This window comes from Sinohyriopsis cumingii, chromosome 4 (genome assembly GCF_028554795.1).
Source record: "Sinohyriopsis cumingii isolate HCF-2022 chromosome 4, ASM2855479v2, whole genome shotgun sequence".
Lineage (NCBI taxonomy): Eukaryota > Metazoa > Mollusca > Bivalvia > Unionida > Unionidae > Sinohyriopsis > Sinohyriopsis cumingii.
In genome coordinates this window covers 137,808,869-137,827,531 of record NC_142964.1, presented here as the reverse complement: position 1 = coordinate 137,827,531, position 18,663 = coordinate 137,808,869, and the positions used below count along the sequence as shown (strand labels likewise).

The 18,663-nt window shown below is 37.9% G+C and overlaps 1 protein-coding gene across 2 annotated transcripts in view; it reads right to left on the bottom strand.

Moving 5' to 3' along the window:
* The window catches only part of LOC149802165 (insulin-like growth factor-binding protein 7), an 89,994-nt gene that overhangs the window by 29,558 nt on the left and 41,773 nt on the right, over nt 1-18,663 (bottom strand). For both annotated transcript variants that reach the window (XM_089956577.1, XM_089956578.1), the window contains exon 3: nt 14,979-15,174. In XM_089956577.1, the coding sequence (XP_089812703.1) occupies nt 14,979-15,174 (196 nt within the window). The remainder of the gene's footprint in view (nt 1-14,978; nt 15,175-18,663) is intronic.

The window sequence follows — 18,663 nt, the reverse complement described above, 5'->3', positions numbered from 1 at the left end:
GAAACGAGTGACTTAATCATTTTGGTGGAAAACAAAACATGACTTCAGTTTTTTCCTGGACTAACGCTTACAAGCCACTGCTTTAACAAGACATTGCTAGCATATACGTCATCACAGCAAAAATGTCTGGCGAAAGTACGAAGATCATCAGCAATATCAATAACATACAGAGACAATATTGAGCCCAGAAATGAACCCTGCTGCACACCAGCTGAAACAGACTGAGTCATTGATTCTGCACTTCTCAATTCAACAGCTTATGTTTGGTCAGTTCTAACCAATCCGATACCAAAGTGTTTAAGTTTATGAACATGACCATTACGCCAAACACAATTAAATTGTTTAAATACATCCCAAACTATTACACACGTCTTCTCCTTTATTAACATTATCAAGTAAATACTCCCCCCCCCCCCACACACACACATGTACACCTATATAGCTAACTAAAGAAATTAGTTTTGAATTAGTGGGATCATTTTTGCTCTCCTTCTTTGTAATGAAAAAGCTACCGATTTTCCCCATAGAATGGGAAAAATTGTCTCGGATCTAAACAGTAAAATACGCAAAGGTCTTACAATTGTTGATGCTGCGCCTTTTAGACGACTTCTGCATTTTTGTCAGAGGCAAAAGTTTTATTTGAAGATTGGATCATAAAACGTTTAGAATGTCCTGAGGACTTAATAAAATTTTTCAATTTGGTAATTGTGTCAAGTAATAAAATTCCAGGAGAGATTCATTGGTATCGCTGAATTTAGAAACAAATGTAAAATGTAAATTAAGCATTCGTTCTTCTCTAAATCAGAGAACACAGTACATAACGTGCCATCGTTTTGCGTAAACAGTTGCGGTGGTATATTACGTTGGTATATTACAATGGTATATTACCGTACATTACAGTGGCATATTACGGTGGTACATTACGGGGTATATTACAGTGGTATATTACCGTACATTACAGTGGCATATTACGGTGGTACATTAAGGTGGTATATTACAGTGGTATATTACCGTACATTACAGTGGTATATTACGGTGGTACATTACGGTGGTATATTACCATGGTATATTAAAGCGGTACATTACAGGATACGTGTCAGGTGAGCCTCCATGTTCTGAACTGGTTCTGAAGGTGACAGAAGTTTCATAACTTTTTAAAAAAAAATTTCTGTGCAATTTAAATCGATAATAACTAACTTCAAAGCTTTTTATATTTAGCCCCGTCTCTAAGTTTGTTTGTTCAGATAGCTTTCTTCCCAAATCGATCTCATTTTCTAGAATTTCTCGTGAGACGCTGTCACACTAAACTGTATCGGAATGGCAAAAAGTTGCTAGACTTCTACGAATGCATCTGTAAGCTAGACTTCTACAAATGCACCTGTAAGCTAGACTTCTACGAATGCATCTGTAAGCTAGACTTGTACGGATGCATCTGTCAAGTTAGGCTTGTACGGGCGCATCTGTTAGCCATATCTAATAAAATGGATGTAAACTGTTGCATCGTTGATAACGAAACACAGAAAAAAAAAATTATCCAAAGTTTTGTTGTTAAATATGAAGCTTCTGAAAGAACATACGCGAGAATTTCCGACAAGTGTATATAATGTACACGAATGTGTACAGCCAAAATTCGTTGCACATTTTGGCATGTTTTAATGAATAGGTGATATGCCTTAAATCGCTTACTCAATATCATCACGAGTGAGGGGCTGATTTATCGGCCTAGTCCAGCTTCAGCAAGAAAAAGCCCTATTTGCATTATATGTGAAACAACAGTATTACATATATGCTTGTGTTAGTGAAGAAAAATGAGCAAGGAATGCAAAGGACTTATTCCAATTTTCTGAGATTTCTGCTTGGTTTGTCATTATTTCGTGTTTGGGACTTTGTGTCGCTGAGGGGTAGTCTAAACTTCCTGGGCACTATAGTAGGTTCTGGTCATTCCCTTTATGGTATTATTCATGAGTGAGCGATCGAGTGCACGTCAGTCTCCATGCCATTTCTATGTAATTATATACAAATTAACGATCATGTTACTTGATAAGTTTCTACTACATTTCACCTTGTGTAGTATCTTGCTAGTGATGAATTATTTTATACAATTTTAAGTTTACTAGATATATTATCATCTATAAACAAACATAACAACGATTTCAACAACAACAACAGGCATTAGAAGACGAATGACGGACAGTCCGACCTTGGCTGTGATGTCCATGTATCAGAACAGACAGTTCAGGGTAAACTGTGTAGAGTAAGTTCAGGTACCCTGCCCAAGAAACGCAAAACCAAAATAAAAATAAACGGTCAAATACTTAAAATTCACAGTCATGTTTTTTTGGTCATAAATCTCCCTTTTATATTTAAAGCAATCCAACATCTTATTAGCATAATATGTAGTTGCAGTATGCATACTCTATAGTTGACGTTGTATGCATGCTCTGTAGTTGACGTTGTATGCATGCTCTGTAGTTGACGTTGTAAGCATACCATTTAGTTGTAGTATGAATACTATGTAGCTGACGTTGTATGCATACTCTGCAGTTGACGTTGTATGTATACTCTGTAGTTGATATTGTATGCATACTCTGCAGTTGACGTTGAATGCATACTCTATAGTTGACAAAGAATGCATATTCTGTAGCTGACGTATAATGCATACTCTAGTTGACGTAGCTCATAGTTGACGTAGCTCATAGTGTCAAGTATTTGGTGTTATATCCCCAACATCCTGAAGTATTTGTTTGCAAATATGAATAATGGGTCCAATACGTTGTCGAAACTATCAACTGTCATTTGAATTCGCAGACGAACTGAAATATTTCACAAACTTATTTGTTCAATTTACTTTTTTTTAAAAAGCTGCAAATAATTTATGCATACAAGTTAGTGACACAATGCCAACAGTGTACAGTGAGAGAATGGTTTCTTTTTTGTGGAGATGTCATATTCTAAAATTAACAATACAAGTGTATATATGTGTCAATCTTATTCTGTTTCAAGACGACAATAACTAAATGAATTGTATAAATCATTCAACAGAATAATTATGTCTAATAATATGTTTGATTTCCCACTTTTCAAGGTTTCAAAACCGTGCTTTTGAATTATGAACACAAGTACTTCAAACTATGCAGCATTATAAATATGGGCTGCTCCGTAAAATACAATTTGCTCTTTTTACTTTCTATAATGGAGATACGGTTTCCAATTCCATACATGTTATATGTTTTTATGATAAAATGGACTATCATGTATCTCTAAAGTAAAACACTAATTCCTAAGCGTAATCAATTATACTTAAAAAAAACGCACCTTCCTCCAATAACAGAACAACAAAACAAACAAAATATAACGATGCATATGTTCTTCTTTCCGATGCTGGAGAAAGTGGCTTTAAAGTAAAGCTAACGTTTAGTGTTTTAGCAATACAAGATGAATGTTTACTACCAAGATAATACAGCAATGTACCCAAGAACACACTACGACAGCCGATCAGGGTGGTCCCAGGGTAGGATTCGTACTGGCATCTTTTGGACTCAAGTTCTGCACGATATCCACGAGTCACCGCTTCTCCTGCCCACATTAGTCGCCTGCTTTGCAGGAGGGTACAAAGGGCACCAAATTCCACACTCACTAGCCCACGGTGTTCTACTTCAAAATGAAATCAAGTGCACCAGGGAACATTATTTGATAACAAATGGATTTTGACTTGTTATTTGATAACAAATGGATTTTATCTTTGCATGTAAAATTTGTAAAACATAGAGTTCATAGCTTTATAAAAGTATCTGACAAATGTTGTGTGTGTGTGTGTGTGTGTGTGAGAGAGAGAGAGAGAGAGAGAGAGAGAGAGAGAGAGATAGAGTTACTGTAGGAAGTAAACGTATACCAAACCTTTGTTTACCATCTTTAATCTACATATCTAGATCAGTTAATAAAGTTAAAAAAATATGTACTTACACTATTTATCGTGAATCAAAACAGCCGAAGAAGTTTTTGATTGAGGATTTATATATTTTAAGATATTCTCAAGATGTGAAGAAAAGCTGAAGGATATCTGATTAATTCAGTTACATATATTATTTTCTTTTTACTAGAACACAAAAGGCGGACTGACGAAGAGCTAAAATGATTTATGAATGCTCCATGTAATAAAAATAAGACACCACATTAAGCAAGTTTCACCAGCTATTTTGTAGGGGTGCACCTTACTCTATTGTTATTAGTGATTTATGTTTCTAAATTGTGACAGATGACACAAATCCGATACGTGTGTGTGTGTGTGAGGGGGGAGGGCTATAGGAATAGTAGGATCTGCACGGTATGGATGAATTAATTAACAGACAGATTCTACGTGTATATAAAATAAAGGTTTCGTAAAAGGAAACATGTTCGCGATGCCTATAGTTTTAGGACTGCACCATCAAGATGAAGCGAATTGTTTAATTTCTAACCTCTGCGGAGTATCGAAATTAACTGCGCGTAAAATTTAATCAGAAGAATAAGACAATCCGTCTGTACTTGTGTTTAAGTCGAGTTCATCTGCAATTTACATGGACCATGATCTGTACTCGCATTATGCACCGACGGATCAGAGTCAATGTTATTTGTGCTACTGATTTCTTCTAACAATCTGCATAGATCCAGATCTGGTTCTATGCAGACTGCAGTTGAACTGGAATTATAAGCGAGTATGACAATAAGTTTAATAAAGTTAAAACCTTAAGAAATGTCTCTCATGGATGGAATTGTGGCACGACGTTATCATGCATGATTTCCACTGTAATGATACAAATTTGTTGTCGGTTCATCAACAATAATTGTTTGAAGGTTTCATACGATAAGGCCTTTTCTTTCCTAATCTATCTATACTGCACTACATTGCACTTTCCTAATCTATCTATATTGCACTACACTGCACTTTCCTAATCCATACTGCAATACACTGCACTTTCCTAATTTATCTATACTGCACTACACTGTACTTTCCTAATTTATCTTTACTGTGTACTACACTGCACTTTCCCAATCTATCTATACTACACTACACTGCATTTTCCTAATTTATCGATACTGCACTACACTGCACTTTCCTAATCTATCTATACTGCACCACACTGCATTTTCCTAATCTATATTACACTACACTTCACTTTCCTGATTTATATATTCTGCTTTACACTGAACTTTCTGAATCTATCTATATTGCACAACACTGCAATTTCCTACTTTATCTATACTGTACTACACTGCACTCTCCTAATCTATCTAAATTGCACTAAACTGCACTTTCATAATATATTTCTACCGCACTACACTGCACTTTCCTATTCTATCTATATTGCACTACACTGCAATTGCATAATCTACCTATACTGCAATATAGTGCAATTTCCTAATCTATATATTCTGCACTATATTGCACTTTCCTAATCTATCTATATTGCACTACACTGCACTTTCCTAGTCTATCTATATTTCACTACACTACACTGTAAATCAAGTAAAGAATCTTTAACAGCCAGGTACATAACAATTTCAATCATTAACAAATGTTTTGGTGAAAAAGTCTTTTAAATTTTTAACGCTTATTTAAGTGTTATACATTCTATTCCTAGTTATATTCGAGGTAATTCCGGTACAAAATTCTTGGTTTTCTCCTTGTTATGTTCGAGGTGCTTCCGGTACAAAACTCTTACTTTTCATGGTATTTTATCTTACCATTATTTAACAGTACAAGTTCCATCTTACCTTACATCAAAGACCAATTACATTTTAAAGTTGCAAATGCACTGTCATTGGGATTTTAATGGAGCTCGTGATGTGTAAAATGCAATTATCTAAAAGTAATAGACGCAGTAGTTAAAATGTTCTGTTTCTTCCATACAAAGTGATATTGGGTCTTAGAGGGCAGATGATAAAACCAACGGCTGTATAATTTAGAAAGATCCGTTCAGTCTTCAATAAAAACAATCCGGTTACATTTAACAAACAATTACAATCTCTCTCTCTCTCTCTCTCTCTCTCTCTCTCTCTCTCTCTCTCTCACACACACACACAGAGTTACACACACACACACACATACAAACTGAATATCGACCATCCACCTGAAATATACATAATCCCTCCTTGTTACCTGTAATTTAGACCTCATTGACTACGTTCATGGAATGTACTAACTCTTGATGTATGTATGTATGTATGTATGTATGTTTAACGGCACAGCAACAGAATAATGGATACATGGTGCCAATTCAATTCAAAGTTTTAAAATATAAAAATGAAGATTTGCATAAAATGTTTAGAGAACTAAAATATTGAAAAGATTAATGCGATAAGATAAATTATAACAAGTAAAAATGCTATCAATCTGTAACAATAAACGTTAACCGCGTAAAATGTTTAAAATATATGGTTAAAATATGTTATATAACCAAATCCCACAAAAACACCATGATTTTCTCGGATAGAACATCATTATTTGTTCACTTCTAACAGACACGTACAACATGGGGTGGTTACTTCAGCCATGTCCCGCCTTTTGAAACTTTCGTCGCGGGAAACCTCGCAGAGAGCTACAAGGGAATCTAACCTAAACACGTTCATACCGGAACGAATAACTTAATCTCACAGCAGCAGTTCGAATGAAAAAATTACAGAGCAGTGATTTTTGAAAACTGCAATATTGTTTTGGTTTGCAGATTTGTCCTTTATACATTAAGGCAGCGATACAAGTAAACTGATAAGGCTTCCACACTGATGCCCTGTGTTCCAACATACTATGATTGTATCGATTGTATCGGTTGTTCTTTAAAGCCGTTCCAGAAACAATCGGGTCAAACTCTTTCATCTCTAAGCGTAACCTCGCTATCTTGATTTTCTGCCTCTAATTCTTATTTCATGTCGAAATTACAAGGTTTTGTACTCAAATGTTTCACATCTCCAGTAAGAACACGTTTGTATGGCGCCATGCTACCACTGCTGATGCAAATCTCACTTAATTGTTTCGACTTAGCTGATATCAGGCGATTTCCAAAGACAATAAATTGTTCTTTAATATGGATTTAATAATGAACTAATGCAAATATATTTGTACCGAAGTACCAACTCTAATATAAACCAGCAATGGAGTCTTGGTGTTTGGGAAAGACGAGGTCTCATAAGTCACATATTCAAACATACGTGGAGTAAGGAACTTTATAGAACTAATTTTAAACTTCTAAAATAGAGCCAGGAAAGGTCCTAAATATTAAGTGTTGTCTGGGATTACATACAACACATTTAATTTCTCATATTGGTTCAATTCATACAAAAATAATTGGATTCGATCATTTCGTACCTATTTAAGAGAAATACAGAAACGCGGAATATCAGCCATGAACGGCGTTTGGGGGTGGCAAGTGGGGCGACTGACCCAGGCCCCACTCTTGAGGGGGCCCCGCGCTTCAGGCATAAGGTCGTCCTTAATGAGTTTGTCAAGCTATATTCTCCGGTAAATTGGAAACGCTGATACAGGCCGCACGTAATACACGCAAATTATTGTTCTTAATTCGTGTCTTCATATTATTTGAAAAATGACCATAATAATCAGTTTATTAGGCCAAAGGTATTATCGTCATGTTATTATTTCGATTAAAAAAAAACCGTTGTCCACAAACAGGATTTTTTAAAATGAATAATGAAAAATACTAAATTCGTGCGCCAAATCGCTAAAGTTGATCTAGTCTAGACATAATCAGTGTTTGCAGTAGCATACCAATCGAGATATCGATACTCTGGCCCCGCGTACTCCTAACGCCGCCTCTGACATCAGCACAACACTGACCATATGGTGTCCAATACTATGACCAAAATGTCAAGATTTAAGAACTAGAGGATGGATATTAGGTGTTTTGAAGAGACACGTTTTGCTAGAGGACGAATGTCAGTATCTTGAAGACCCGAATCCAACATCAGTATTCCGACTTAGATGTCTGGAGGACGTGTTCAAGTATCAATGTCATCTGTTCATAAACATAGATGTCTATTCGACACACATGTACAAGTGTCTATGCGATAGGTTCATATACTTAGATGTCTATAAGACATACATGCACAAGTGTATATACCATATGTTCACAGACTTAGATGTCTATACAACACACACATACACGTATCACTGTCATCTGTTCATAGTCTTAAATATCTATACGACACAAATGTATAAGTGTCTACGTCATATGTTCGTAGTCATAGCCGTCATAAAGACACGCGTGCACGAGAATCCGTACTATCAGTAAACAGACTTGAGACACGTCTCTATGCCATCAGCAGAGCGATTTTGATACACAGATATTTACACCATCTTTAAACGGACTTAGATGCCTGGAAAACACGCATGTATGCGACATGTAAACAAACGTGGACGTCTGGAAGACACACGTGCACAAGTAAATATGTCACATGTTCCTAGACTTGGTTATCTGGAAGACAAGCGTGTACAAGTTTCTATGCCATCTGTTCAAACATTTGGGTGTCTGGAAAACACGAATGTACAAGCATCGATGTCATCTGTTCACACACTTGTTTTTCTGGAAGACACACGTGTAAATTTATTTATATCATTAGTTCACAGACCTGGTTATCTGGAAGGCACGCATGTACTGTACACGTATATGTCACCTTTTCACAGATTTGGATGTCTGGAAGACACGCATGTACATGTATATATGCCTTCTGTTCACATACTTGGTTGCCTGGAAAGCACGTGTGTACATGTATCTATGCCATGTGCTCATAGTTTCCGCTGTCTGGAAGACATGAGTGTACACGTATTGGTGTCATCGAGATGCTGATATCAGGACAATTTGTCAACGTGTATCAAACTGATGTATGCTGCATAGCCATTTTCAAAGAAAAACTATTGAAGACTAGCAGTATGTTTATAGGTTCTAATAACAATGGCTGGATGAAAATAGTGGATGTGATCTCATAAGAAAATTATTTGTATGGATTCCAATAATATCATAAATCAAGGAAAGAAATATGGTTCGATCTATGGATATAACTGTATTGTTTTCACTCTTTGTTTCATGGTTATATTTATTAACTGCTACTTGTCTTCGTTCCTATTTCGGTGTCATTCATATGTTTCTTACGACACTTATTCACTCTCAGTTCACTTACATCTCATATTGAGTCAACCTGTAGTTTTATTCTCGCCCAAGTAAAAGTTACGTAATCCACCCTAATTATTTTTCCGCATTTTATAAATATTTCGTATTAGTTTCGGATATGCGGACAGACATATCAAAAGTGCTCATTTTTACTGATGATGAAAATTCCGTTATCAAGCTAAAAACGTCTCTGGAATGTCTTCATCTAATAGTGCGTATGTTTCGAAATATATCTGGAAATTGAAAATATTCAAGCTAACTGGTGCATTATGATAAAATACGGTAATTTGCTGGTAAATCGATTTGTAGTCACTGCTTTCGTTCTTTATTTTTCTTTAAATTCGATTTTTTCGATTAGCACATATTAATGTTCAGTGCTTTTTCCTTTCATAATTGAAAAATATTTATTTGCTTTCTGCCATAAATACAGAGACTGTCATTTATCACATAGTACACTTTGCCTATGCTGTGTACAGTTTCATATTTTTGATATTATAACTTGTGAACATATTGCTTTATGTGATTCTGATTGGTAAAAATAAGTCCATGAAATTATTGTGTGGTGTGTTCTCTTGACTGATTGGCTGCGATCGTGGGAAAACTTTTTAACTCCGCCTTTTGGAATGTTGTTGTTGTCAATGAACATTTTGGCCGCCATTTTAAAAAGATTAGATTCACAAAAGGAAATGGGTGAAAAAATGGTCTCATCCATCTGATTATGGCAAATTTACCACTGTAGGGAAGGTTTTGTTATATCATGTATAACATGTATCATGTATAACATATCATAACATGAAAAATGGCTAAAATCCCAAGACAGGAACTAAAACAAGAAGTAAAACTAAGGGTATTGCTCAGTTCATAGTGAATGTGCAGGTTGGGGTTTGAGGGGGTGGTAAACCTGAAGCATGGACTTCACCCTATATACAAGAGTGGTTTAAATGTCACTTACAGAAATAAATAAACACACATATGTTCAAAGAAGACCGTGGCCATCAACCGGTCTCCAAAATGACAGAAGTTTATCCAACCAATGCATATTTTCGCGGTAAATATGTGATGTCATTCCGACTCAAAATGAAAATTGTTAACATATTCTGTAGTCTGCTGTTCCAAGTCAAGTACATCAAATGTCCGGTCACAAATACATTACAGTAAATGTGGAAATTTCTGCATCCAGGAAACGTTCTTTCAAATGAATATTGCAACAATGTAATGTTTAGTTGTAAAAGTGACATGTTAGGTTAGGTAAACATGTACCGTCTACTTGCATGCTAACAGGTACTGTATCAAAGAATGTGACATCACGAACATCTGAAATTTTGTTGAAAAATGATTTTGTTTGTGTGAAATGTTCTGTTTATTCGGAAGGACGCTTGTTCTTTGACTTATAGATTGCAAGAAACGTATAATCTACTTTTAAACGTCAATACTAGTTCAACTTTGTTTGGGACTACATTTTACGCAAAACAAATGAAAGGTGCAACGTCTGTATGAATGAAAGAAATTATTCGTTCTTATTTCTATCTAAATAATTTCCACTGAAATATAAACTGTGATAAAAAGAATCTCAAATGGGTAATGATTTAATATTACATTTTTGAAAATCATTGAAAAATGTCCAGCTTTTCATCAGGGCTCGCAAAAGCTGGACATTATTCAAAATGTTTCAAAAATTCAGTATTACATTATTATCCATTTGAGATCTTCTATATATAAAACAGCTGAGAGTAAAACGTATACAAATAATTCTTGGAGACATGTGACTGATTTATATTCCGATTCTGCATCTTTTTCTAATGTCAGGGTGGTGGGATGAGGCAAAACCAAACGTTTATGTACATTAGGCGAGGGAAAAGGGAGGGGGCATTTCTAAATTTGTCCAGAGGGCATTACAATTTTAATTTAGCTCAATGCAGCTTCCATATACACCTGTCTGCTGGCCAATGTGCAAACCGATATCCCGATGCAGTATGATATTACTGACTAGTACTTGTGTAGGCCGGTCATGTGTCCGCAAGGGCTACGAAAACATGCTGGGCACAGATCTGCCAAGAGAAATGGTCAAAGACCGTGCTTTTTGCTGGGTACCCATGTTTATGGTCTGGAAAGATACGGTATTCTGTCCACACTGCAAGACGTTAATCGTGTTCGTTTCCATCCCGAGTCGACCACAGTTCTGGCGTCAGTACTGGCTTCAACATGGCGAGATTCGAGAGCGCGACCTTGCGGAATATGGCTTCTTTGTCGGTGTTTTAGCTGGTGTACCTGACAGCGAAGATGACCTTGCGCACGTCCTACCATTGCTGATGATCGTTACCTATCCCATCTCGTCGTAATCGCTGTCGTTTACGGTCTTTGAGATCCGCAGCGGGAGGAAAGCAGCAGAAGTGTCCTGATACAGTAGGTCCATCCAACGATTTGGGTTGGTACAGTGTGCTTCGAATGAGTAGTATTGCAGGTTATGAATACGATTGCCAGGATTATCGTCCACAGTTACCATGTAATTACATATCCATGCGCGGTCCAGGCCAGGTCGAAACTGCGCGCCAAAGAAAGCCGCCCGGATAGCCTATCAATGCGCTGGCAATGGTGAAGACTTACACGCGCCTGGAGAAATGGATGGTGGAACCAACTGTGCCACCTACCAGGCCTGGACGCTGCATACTCGACCGATGAGAAACCTATGGTCAGTCAGTCATATATCACCTTGTTAAGTAGCCCGATGTGATCGGTGCGAGAAGAGCTAAAGGTCGTACCGGATGATACTGAACTACATCTCACTGGTATTATCGCTTAGAGAAAAGGTCGTCGAGTCAAAATGAAGTTCTCACGCTAAAGGCCATGACACCCGAGTACTTGTCGAGCAAGCAGATCGAGGTGATTCGGTCACTACGGGATACGGCGGTCGATGTGGCTTGAACCCAACCGTGCTTGCTTTAGATAGTGCGGCCTCGCATCCGCAGGAAGATCAAGAAGTACATTCATCTGCTAGCTGACTTTGTCATGACTCGTTATTCTAGCACCTCATCCACAAGTGTTTAGGTCTCGATTAGATACTTCATAAACTCTTCGAATACTCTGTCGACCCGTCGTTGGACGCAGTCATAGGCTCGAGGCGTGATCCAATCCAGTCCAATCCCTTTTTTGTGTCCGATTTAAGAGGTGCTTAAAGCAAAGCCTATTTTTCCTGGCTATGAGGCGCAGAGCCATACCCCAGCAGTGTTTTGACGTGGCTTCCAGAAGGTAAAGTCTGGAAAGGCTTGGAGACATCGGCAGCAGACGTACGTTTATCTTTATGTTTGTTACTGCAATATACCAATCGTGTAAAATCGTAAATTTGTCCCACAGCAGCAGCATGTTGATGGTTTTATCAAGAACTTTATCGGAGATGCTTAAAGTGCGGGGTCCCAACCATAGATGATGACGGCGATGAAATGATCAATGGCATCAAACTTGGTAATGTCAGAGACCTTTACCAGAAACTAAAGCTTGTCAAATCGAAGCGTTCCCTGATATTGACTGTAATTACTGGGACGGTTGGTATGGTGATCAGCGCGGTACTTTGCGGAAGGAAATGCATATTCAAAATATCGGACGTCTTGGTTTTCTACGTAAATGACGGCTATTTGTGTGATCAACTTTGGCGTGGGTATAACAACTTTGTCTCAAAATGGCTGGTACTGCTAAGTGTACAGCTTTACCTACTGGCATCTGACAAGAAAACCTTGATAAACGTTTCCAGTCGCTAGTCAGCCTTGGCTATGGCGTTACGGATCAGCTCATCGAAGTCATGAAACAAGACTTAGCTTCCAATTCTAATGTCACCTTTTCTGGCTGTGATTTAGCGATAAGGTTAAACTTGATTCGATTCTTTCCATCCTCATGCGTCAAAATATGTACCCAAAACAGGCCAGAGTAGTTAAGTGAGGTCGGCTTCTACAAGGTGGCCTCTTAGTATTACGGAATGATTGTCTACGACGATTTTATCCTTTCCAGAACGACCATTTGTTTTGGGTGAGAGAGGACAAAGGGAATCGTGTAGAAGGGACTACTGGTTTATTTTCTTGCTTCCATGGAGGTCTTCCGCATGGCCCGTCGTTTATCCGCTTCGAATAGCTTTGGGTCAATATGGGTAGTGGCATTAGAACCGGTTTAGGTATCAGCCTTTGAACAAATTCCAGACGGCAGCCTTAGAGCTCGTTGCATTGGTCCGGCTGGTGTGGGTAGACCTGTAGCTGCTACATTTGCCTGTCGTGCTAAAGCTGTCAGATGCCATTATCGAACCACCCTCCAACGACACCCATGGCCTAACAAAACAGCTGCTATTCTGAAGTAGCAAAGTGACACATACTGTGGCCTCAGATCTTCACTTTATTACCACCAAATCCAAGATTGGTCCATATAAGGGTCAATTTTATTATCGTCAACAGCCTCAAGTGCACCGTCTTCGTCGCTTAACAATTTAATGTTAAGATGGTTGCACCCGTAGTAAACAGCCACTTTCATTATGATGTCTCTTTCTGTACGGTCACAAAACAATACCGGTTGCATTGTAACGGTATGTAACACAATGTAATCAATCGATTATGAATAATATATTTAATACGTTTAAAGGGGAAAAAAAGGAAAGCCGGCATTCCGTAGTGTGGCACAAATTTGAACCATTTATTCAATTCGATTGAATTCCTGGTGCCAAACTTCATCAATAAACCTTATTTTATGTCAATTGTGCAAATTCCTAAACCATATATTGAGCAGTTTGAAAAAGGTTATGTTGGAGTGTGTGTGTGTGTGTGTGTGCGTGCGCGCGTGCGTCTGTGTGTGTGTGATTTGGATTTTTAACGTAGCTGTAACAATTTTTCAGTCATATCGCTAGGATGTCTGGAATGTGGCAGTTTATAGTGACTTCTAGCACTCGGGCATCATGCCGCAGACATGTAGCATGATGTCCTACCCAGTCACATTATCCTGACACCAGACCGACCAGTCATAACACTAACCTCTTAATACTGAGCGCCAAGCGAGGCAGCTGTTAGTACCATTTTTATAAATCTCTGGTATGACTTGTGGATAAGAAATGTCTTAGACAAGCGGTTGTTGCTGTTTTACGGCATATAAACGGAAATAGGGTGTTTATTAACAAGGCAACTGACATCAAAGAGCCGTGACCAGGAGCAACATCGAAACGGACCTAAGCTGACCCGATGATATGTTACCCTTTCGGGCACGAGTTCGTCATGGTAACTACTAAACTATAGTGACTCCTGACCTTGGATAGACAAACAGAAGAAATAGAATTAGCGATTGTAGTTGTTGTTGTTGTAATGGGGTTTAACGCCATTTTTCAGCACAAGATAGGCTATACATGGCGGCCAGTATTAATGGTGGAGGAAGAAACCGGGAAAACCTCGGAAAGAACCACCGACCCACGAGAAGCTACTGACAAGCTTTCTCACATACCCACATCGGCCGAATCCCAGACTCGAACCCACGCAGACAGAGATGAGAAGGCAGTGATCCGTAACAGAGAGCGCTGTAGACCATTCGTACAATTAGCGATTGTAAGGCAAACTGCTGATGCTTCCAAAACAAGATGCAAGGCATACGGACTTAACATGAAACAAATATATATATTTATTTCGAATGGAAACTGGCTCGCCTGATTTAATATACTATAAAATTTGGATCATTTACTTGTGTTTCAGTACACGGTCTTTACTCAGGTATGAACATAGTACTTAAAAAACAACAATATGCATAACAATTACTACTACTACTACTAAAACTACTACTATTACCACTACTACTAATAATTACCTTCGGAGGTTTGGCAGAACATGGAAATGTCGTTCGAATGCACGTATCTCTTTTTATGCATTTTCCGTATTTTTTCATACACCGGAAATCGTCTTTGGCACACTTTCGGCAAGATGGCGTTGTGACAAATTTACAGGCCTTACATGAGGTGTGCTGGCATTTTCCTTGACAAGACATTGGTATTTCGGCTACATCGCTGCACATGAAGAAGAAAAAAATGAAAAAATGAAGTAAAATTAGAAAAAGAAACTAGACATGCAACAATAAGCTCGAGTAAACAGGCTATTGGAACATCAGCATTTTCAAGACTGAAATTCATTCTGAATACTCTATACGTTTGGACTTTTGATGAAACTTGTAATACTATTTGGGATTCAGCTCACAATAATGAATAACTTTTACTTTGTATTCTAGGGAAACAACTTATTTGCTGAATTTTAGAATATACAATTAGATTTGCTTCTTTCTGTTACTGTAAGACCAACGAGTCGTAACAATGTACTGTACCCAATTTAAGGACACTTCTAGTGCGGGTACCAAATGTACACGACTAGTCTAATATATGCCAAAAATTTCATAGATATAATTTAAATAATTTTGGAAACTTGACCGCAAAGAAAGTGTAGATCACAGATGGATGAATGGATGTGCACACGGGTCGATCTGACCCACTAGTCCAATATATGTACCTAGCCTCACAGACCACTAGTCTGGCCAATTATTCCAATATGTGTACCATGTCTCATAGACCACTAGCCTGACCCATTAGTCTAAAATGTGTATCAAGTCTCACAGACCACTAGTCTGGCCCATTAGTCTAAAATGTGTATCAAGTCTCACAGACCACTAGTCTGGCCAATTAGTCTAATATGTGTATCAAGTCTCATAGACCACTAGTCTGGCCCATTAGTCTAATATGTGTATCCAGTCTCACAGACCACTAGTCTGGCCCATTAGTCTAATATGTGTATCAAATCTCATAGACCACTAGTCTGTACCATTAGTCTAATATGTGTATCAAGTCTCATAGACCACTAGTCTGGCCAATTAGTCTAATATGTGTATCAAGTCTCATAGACCGCTAGTCTGGCCAATTATTCCAATATGTGTACTAGGTATCATAGACCACTAGTCTGGCCCATTAGTCTAATATGTGTACCAAGTCTCTTAGACCACAAATCTGTACCATTATTCTAACATGTTTACCAAGTCTCACAGACCACTAGTCTGGCCCATTAGTCCAACATGTGTACCAAGTCTCATAGACCACTAGTCTGGCCCATTAGTCTAACATGTGTACCAAGTCTCATAGACCACTAGTCTGGCCCATTAGTCTAATACATGTACCACGTCTCTTAGACTACTAGTCCCATTATTCTAATATGTGTACCAAGTCTCATAGACCACTAGTCTGGCCCATTATTCCAATATGTGTACTAGGTATCATAGACTACTAGCGTGGCCCATTAGTCTAATATGTGTACCAAGTCTCTTAGACCACTAGTCTGTACCATTATTCTAACATGTTTACCAAGTCTCACAGACCACTAGTCTGGCCCATTAGTCTAACATGTGTACCAAGTCTCATAGACCACTAGTCTGGTCCATTTGTCTAATACATGTATCACGTCTCTTAGACTACTAGTCCCATTATTCTAATATGTGTACCAAGTCTCATAGACCACTAGTCTGGCCCATTACCAAGTCTCTTAGACCACTAGTCTGTACCATTATTCTAACATGTTTACCAAGTCTCACAGACCACTAGTCTGGCCCATTAGTCTAACATGTGTACCAAGTCTCATAGACCACTAGTCTGGCCCATTAGTCTAATACATGTATCACGTCTCTTAGACTACTAGTCCCATTATTCTAATATGTGTACCAAGTCTCATAGACCACTAGTCTGGCCCATTATTCTAATATGTGTACCAAGTCTCACAGACTACTAGTCTGTACCATTATTAAAATATGTGTACCAAGTCTCATAGACCACTAGTCTGGCCCACTAGTCTAAAATGTGTATCAAGTCTCATAGACAACTAGTCTGAACCATTAGTCTAATATGTAAACTAGGTCTCATAGACTACTAGCGTGGCCCATTTGTCTAATATGTGTACTAGGTCTCTTGGACCACCCTGTTAGGAGGTACTCGAACTGTGATCTCTCCCACTCCTTATGGATTTCGGTTATCGTTTTCTAGCAGATGACTGATCACGGTGTTATTACCGGGAACAATTAAACAATAAAATAAAACCTAATGGATGGAATAACAAATATATGAGCAGAAATATAGAATAGAACAACACAGGCCCCATATATAAAATATAACAATTTAATCAATTACATAAACAAAATGAAATCCAACATGACACTTGAATGATTCACTTACACTTAGAAATAGAGCTACAATCTTTATGCGAACTCAGTCAGCCGTTCTGTTATACCTATAGAACAAATTGTATCATATGCTTTGTGACTGATCGAACTCAGATTTCAGATATGTCACCCCTAATGGCCCTGTATGGAGATCAGCGCATAGATTGTACACCTAAATTCAATTAATACAAAGAGGCAAAGGGGTATTCATTATTTCTACGCGAGATGCTTCGATTACAAGGCTTGATTGCAAAGACAGCACTACTTGTATTTCTTGCAATACAACAAGAAATGAGTTTTGATAATTAATTAAGCTGCATTACACACGGTAAGAAATGTAACAGATCAACCTCTTCTGTCCCGTTCTTATTTTAGGCAATAACTTACATATTATATTCCAACAAAATGAAAAGCAAACGTTCAGATACATGGATAAAAACGAATGACCATAACTATGTAAATGTCAGTCGATATTCAGGCCATGTCATGCAACAGCCTGGTGCTGTTTTAATAACCTGGTCGTAAAATATGATGACTTTCGTTAAGGATGCAGCAGCTAACGAAGGGTGATTGTGTGTGTTAGAAGGATCGTAACAGTAAGGTGACTGAGTGATTTCAAAGGATTATAACAGTAAGATGACAAGATAAAAGCATAAATGAAGATATATGCCTTTACAAAGATGTGCACGAACGGACAGCTTGACTGACTGAGGGTCGACAGATTGACATAAAGGATAACTACTATAAGGTCACCAAATCTCAACATCCGGAATATTAATATTTTAACATCCGGAACCCTACTATTTCAACATTCCGAGCCCTAAAATTTCAATTTCCTGGACCTAATATTTCAACATCTGGAACACTAAAATTTCAATATTCTGAGCCATAAAAGCTGGAGGCATTTCGGATAAAAGACACAGCTGGAAGACTAATGGGAAAATGGCTAGTGCTAGAGGAACGAGTAAAAGTAGCCATTTGAAAAACCAAACAAATACATAAGCTAGGCAGAACGGAAAAGGACAACAGCAAAACCTAAATAAGTTGGGAATGAATAGGCTAACGAAACATTAAAACAAAGAGAGAGAGAGAGAGAGAGAGAGAGAGAAGGGGGAGGGAGGGAGAAGAGACCCTCAACAACGAATTTTATTAAGCAGGATTAGTTTTTATACGTTCTTGTAGAAAGGTATCCTGAAAAAATTGAGTAGGGACTGACTTTTTCCGTTACATTTTTGGGTAAACTTACTAAAGGAATGTACTAATAAACTATTCCCCCCCTCCCCCCGACTTTTCATAAAATAAGTCT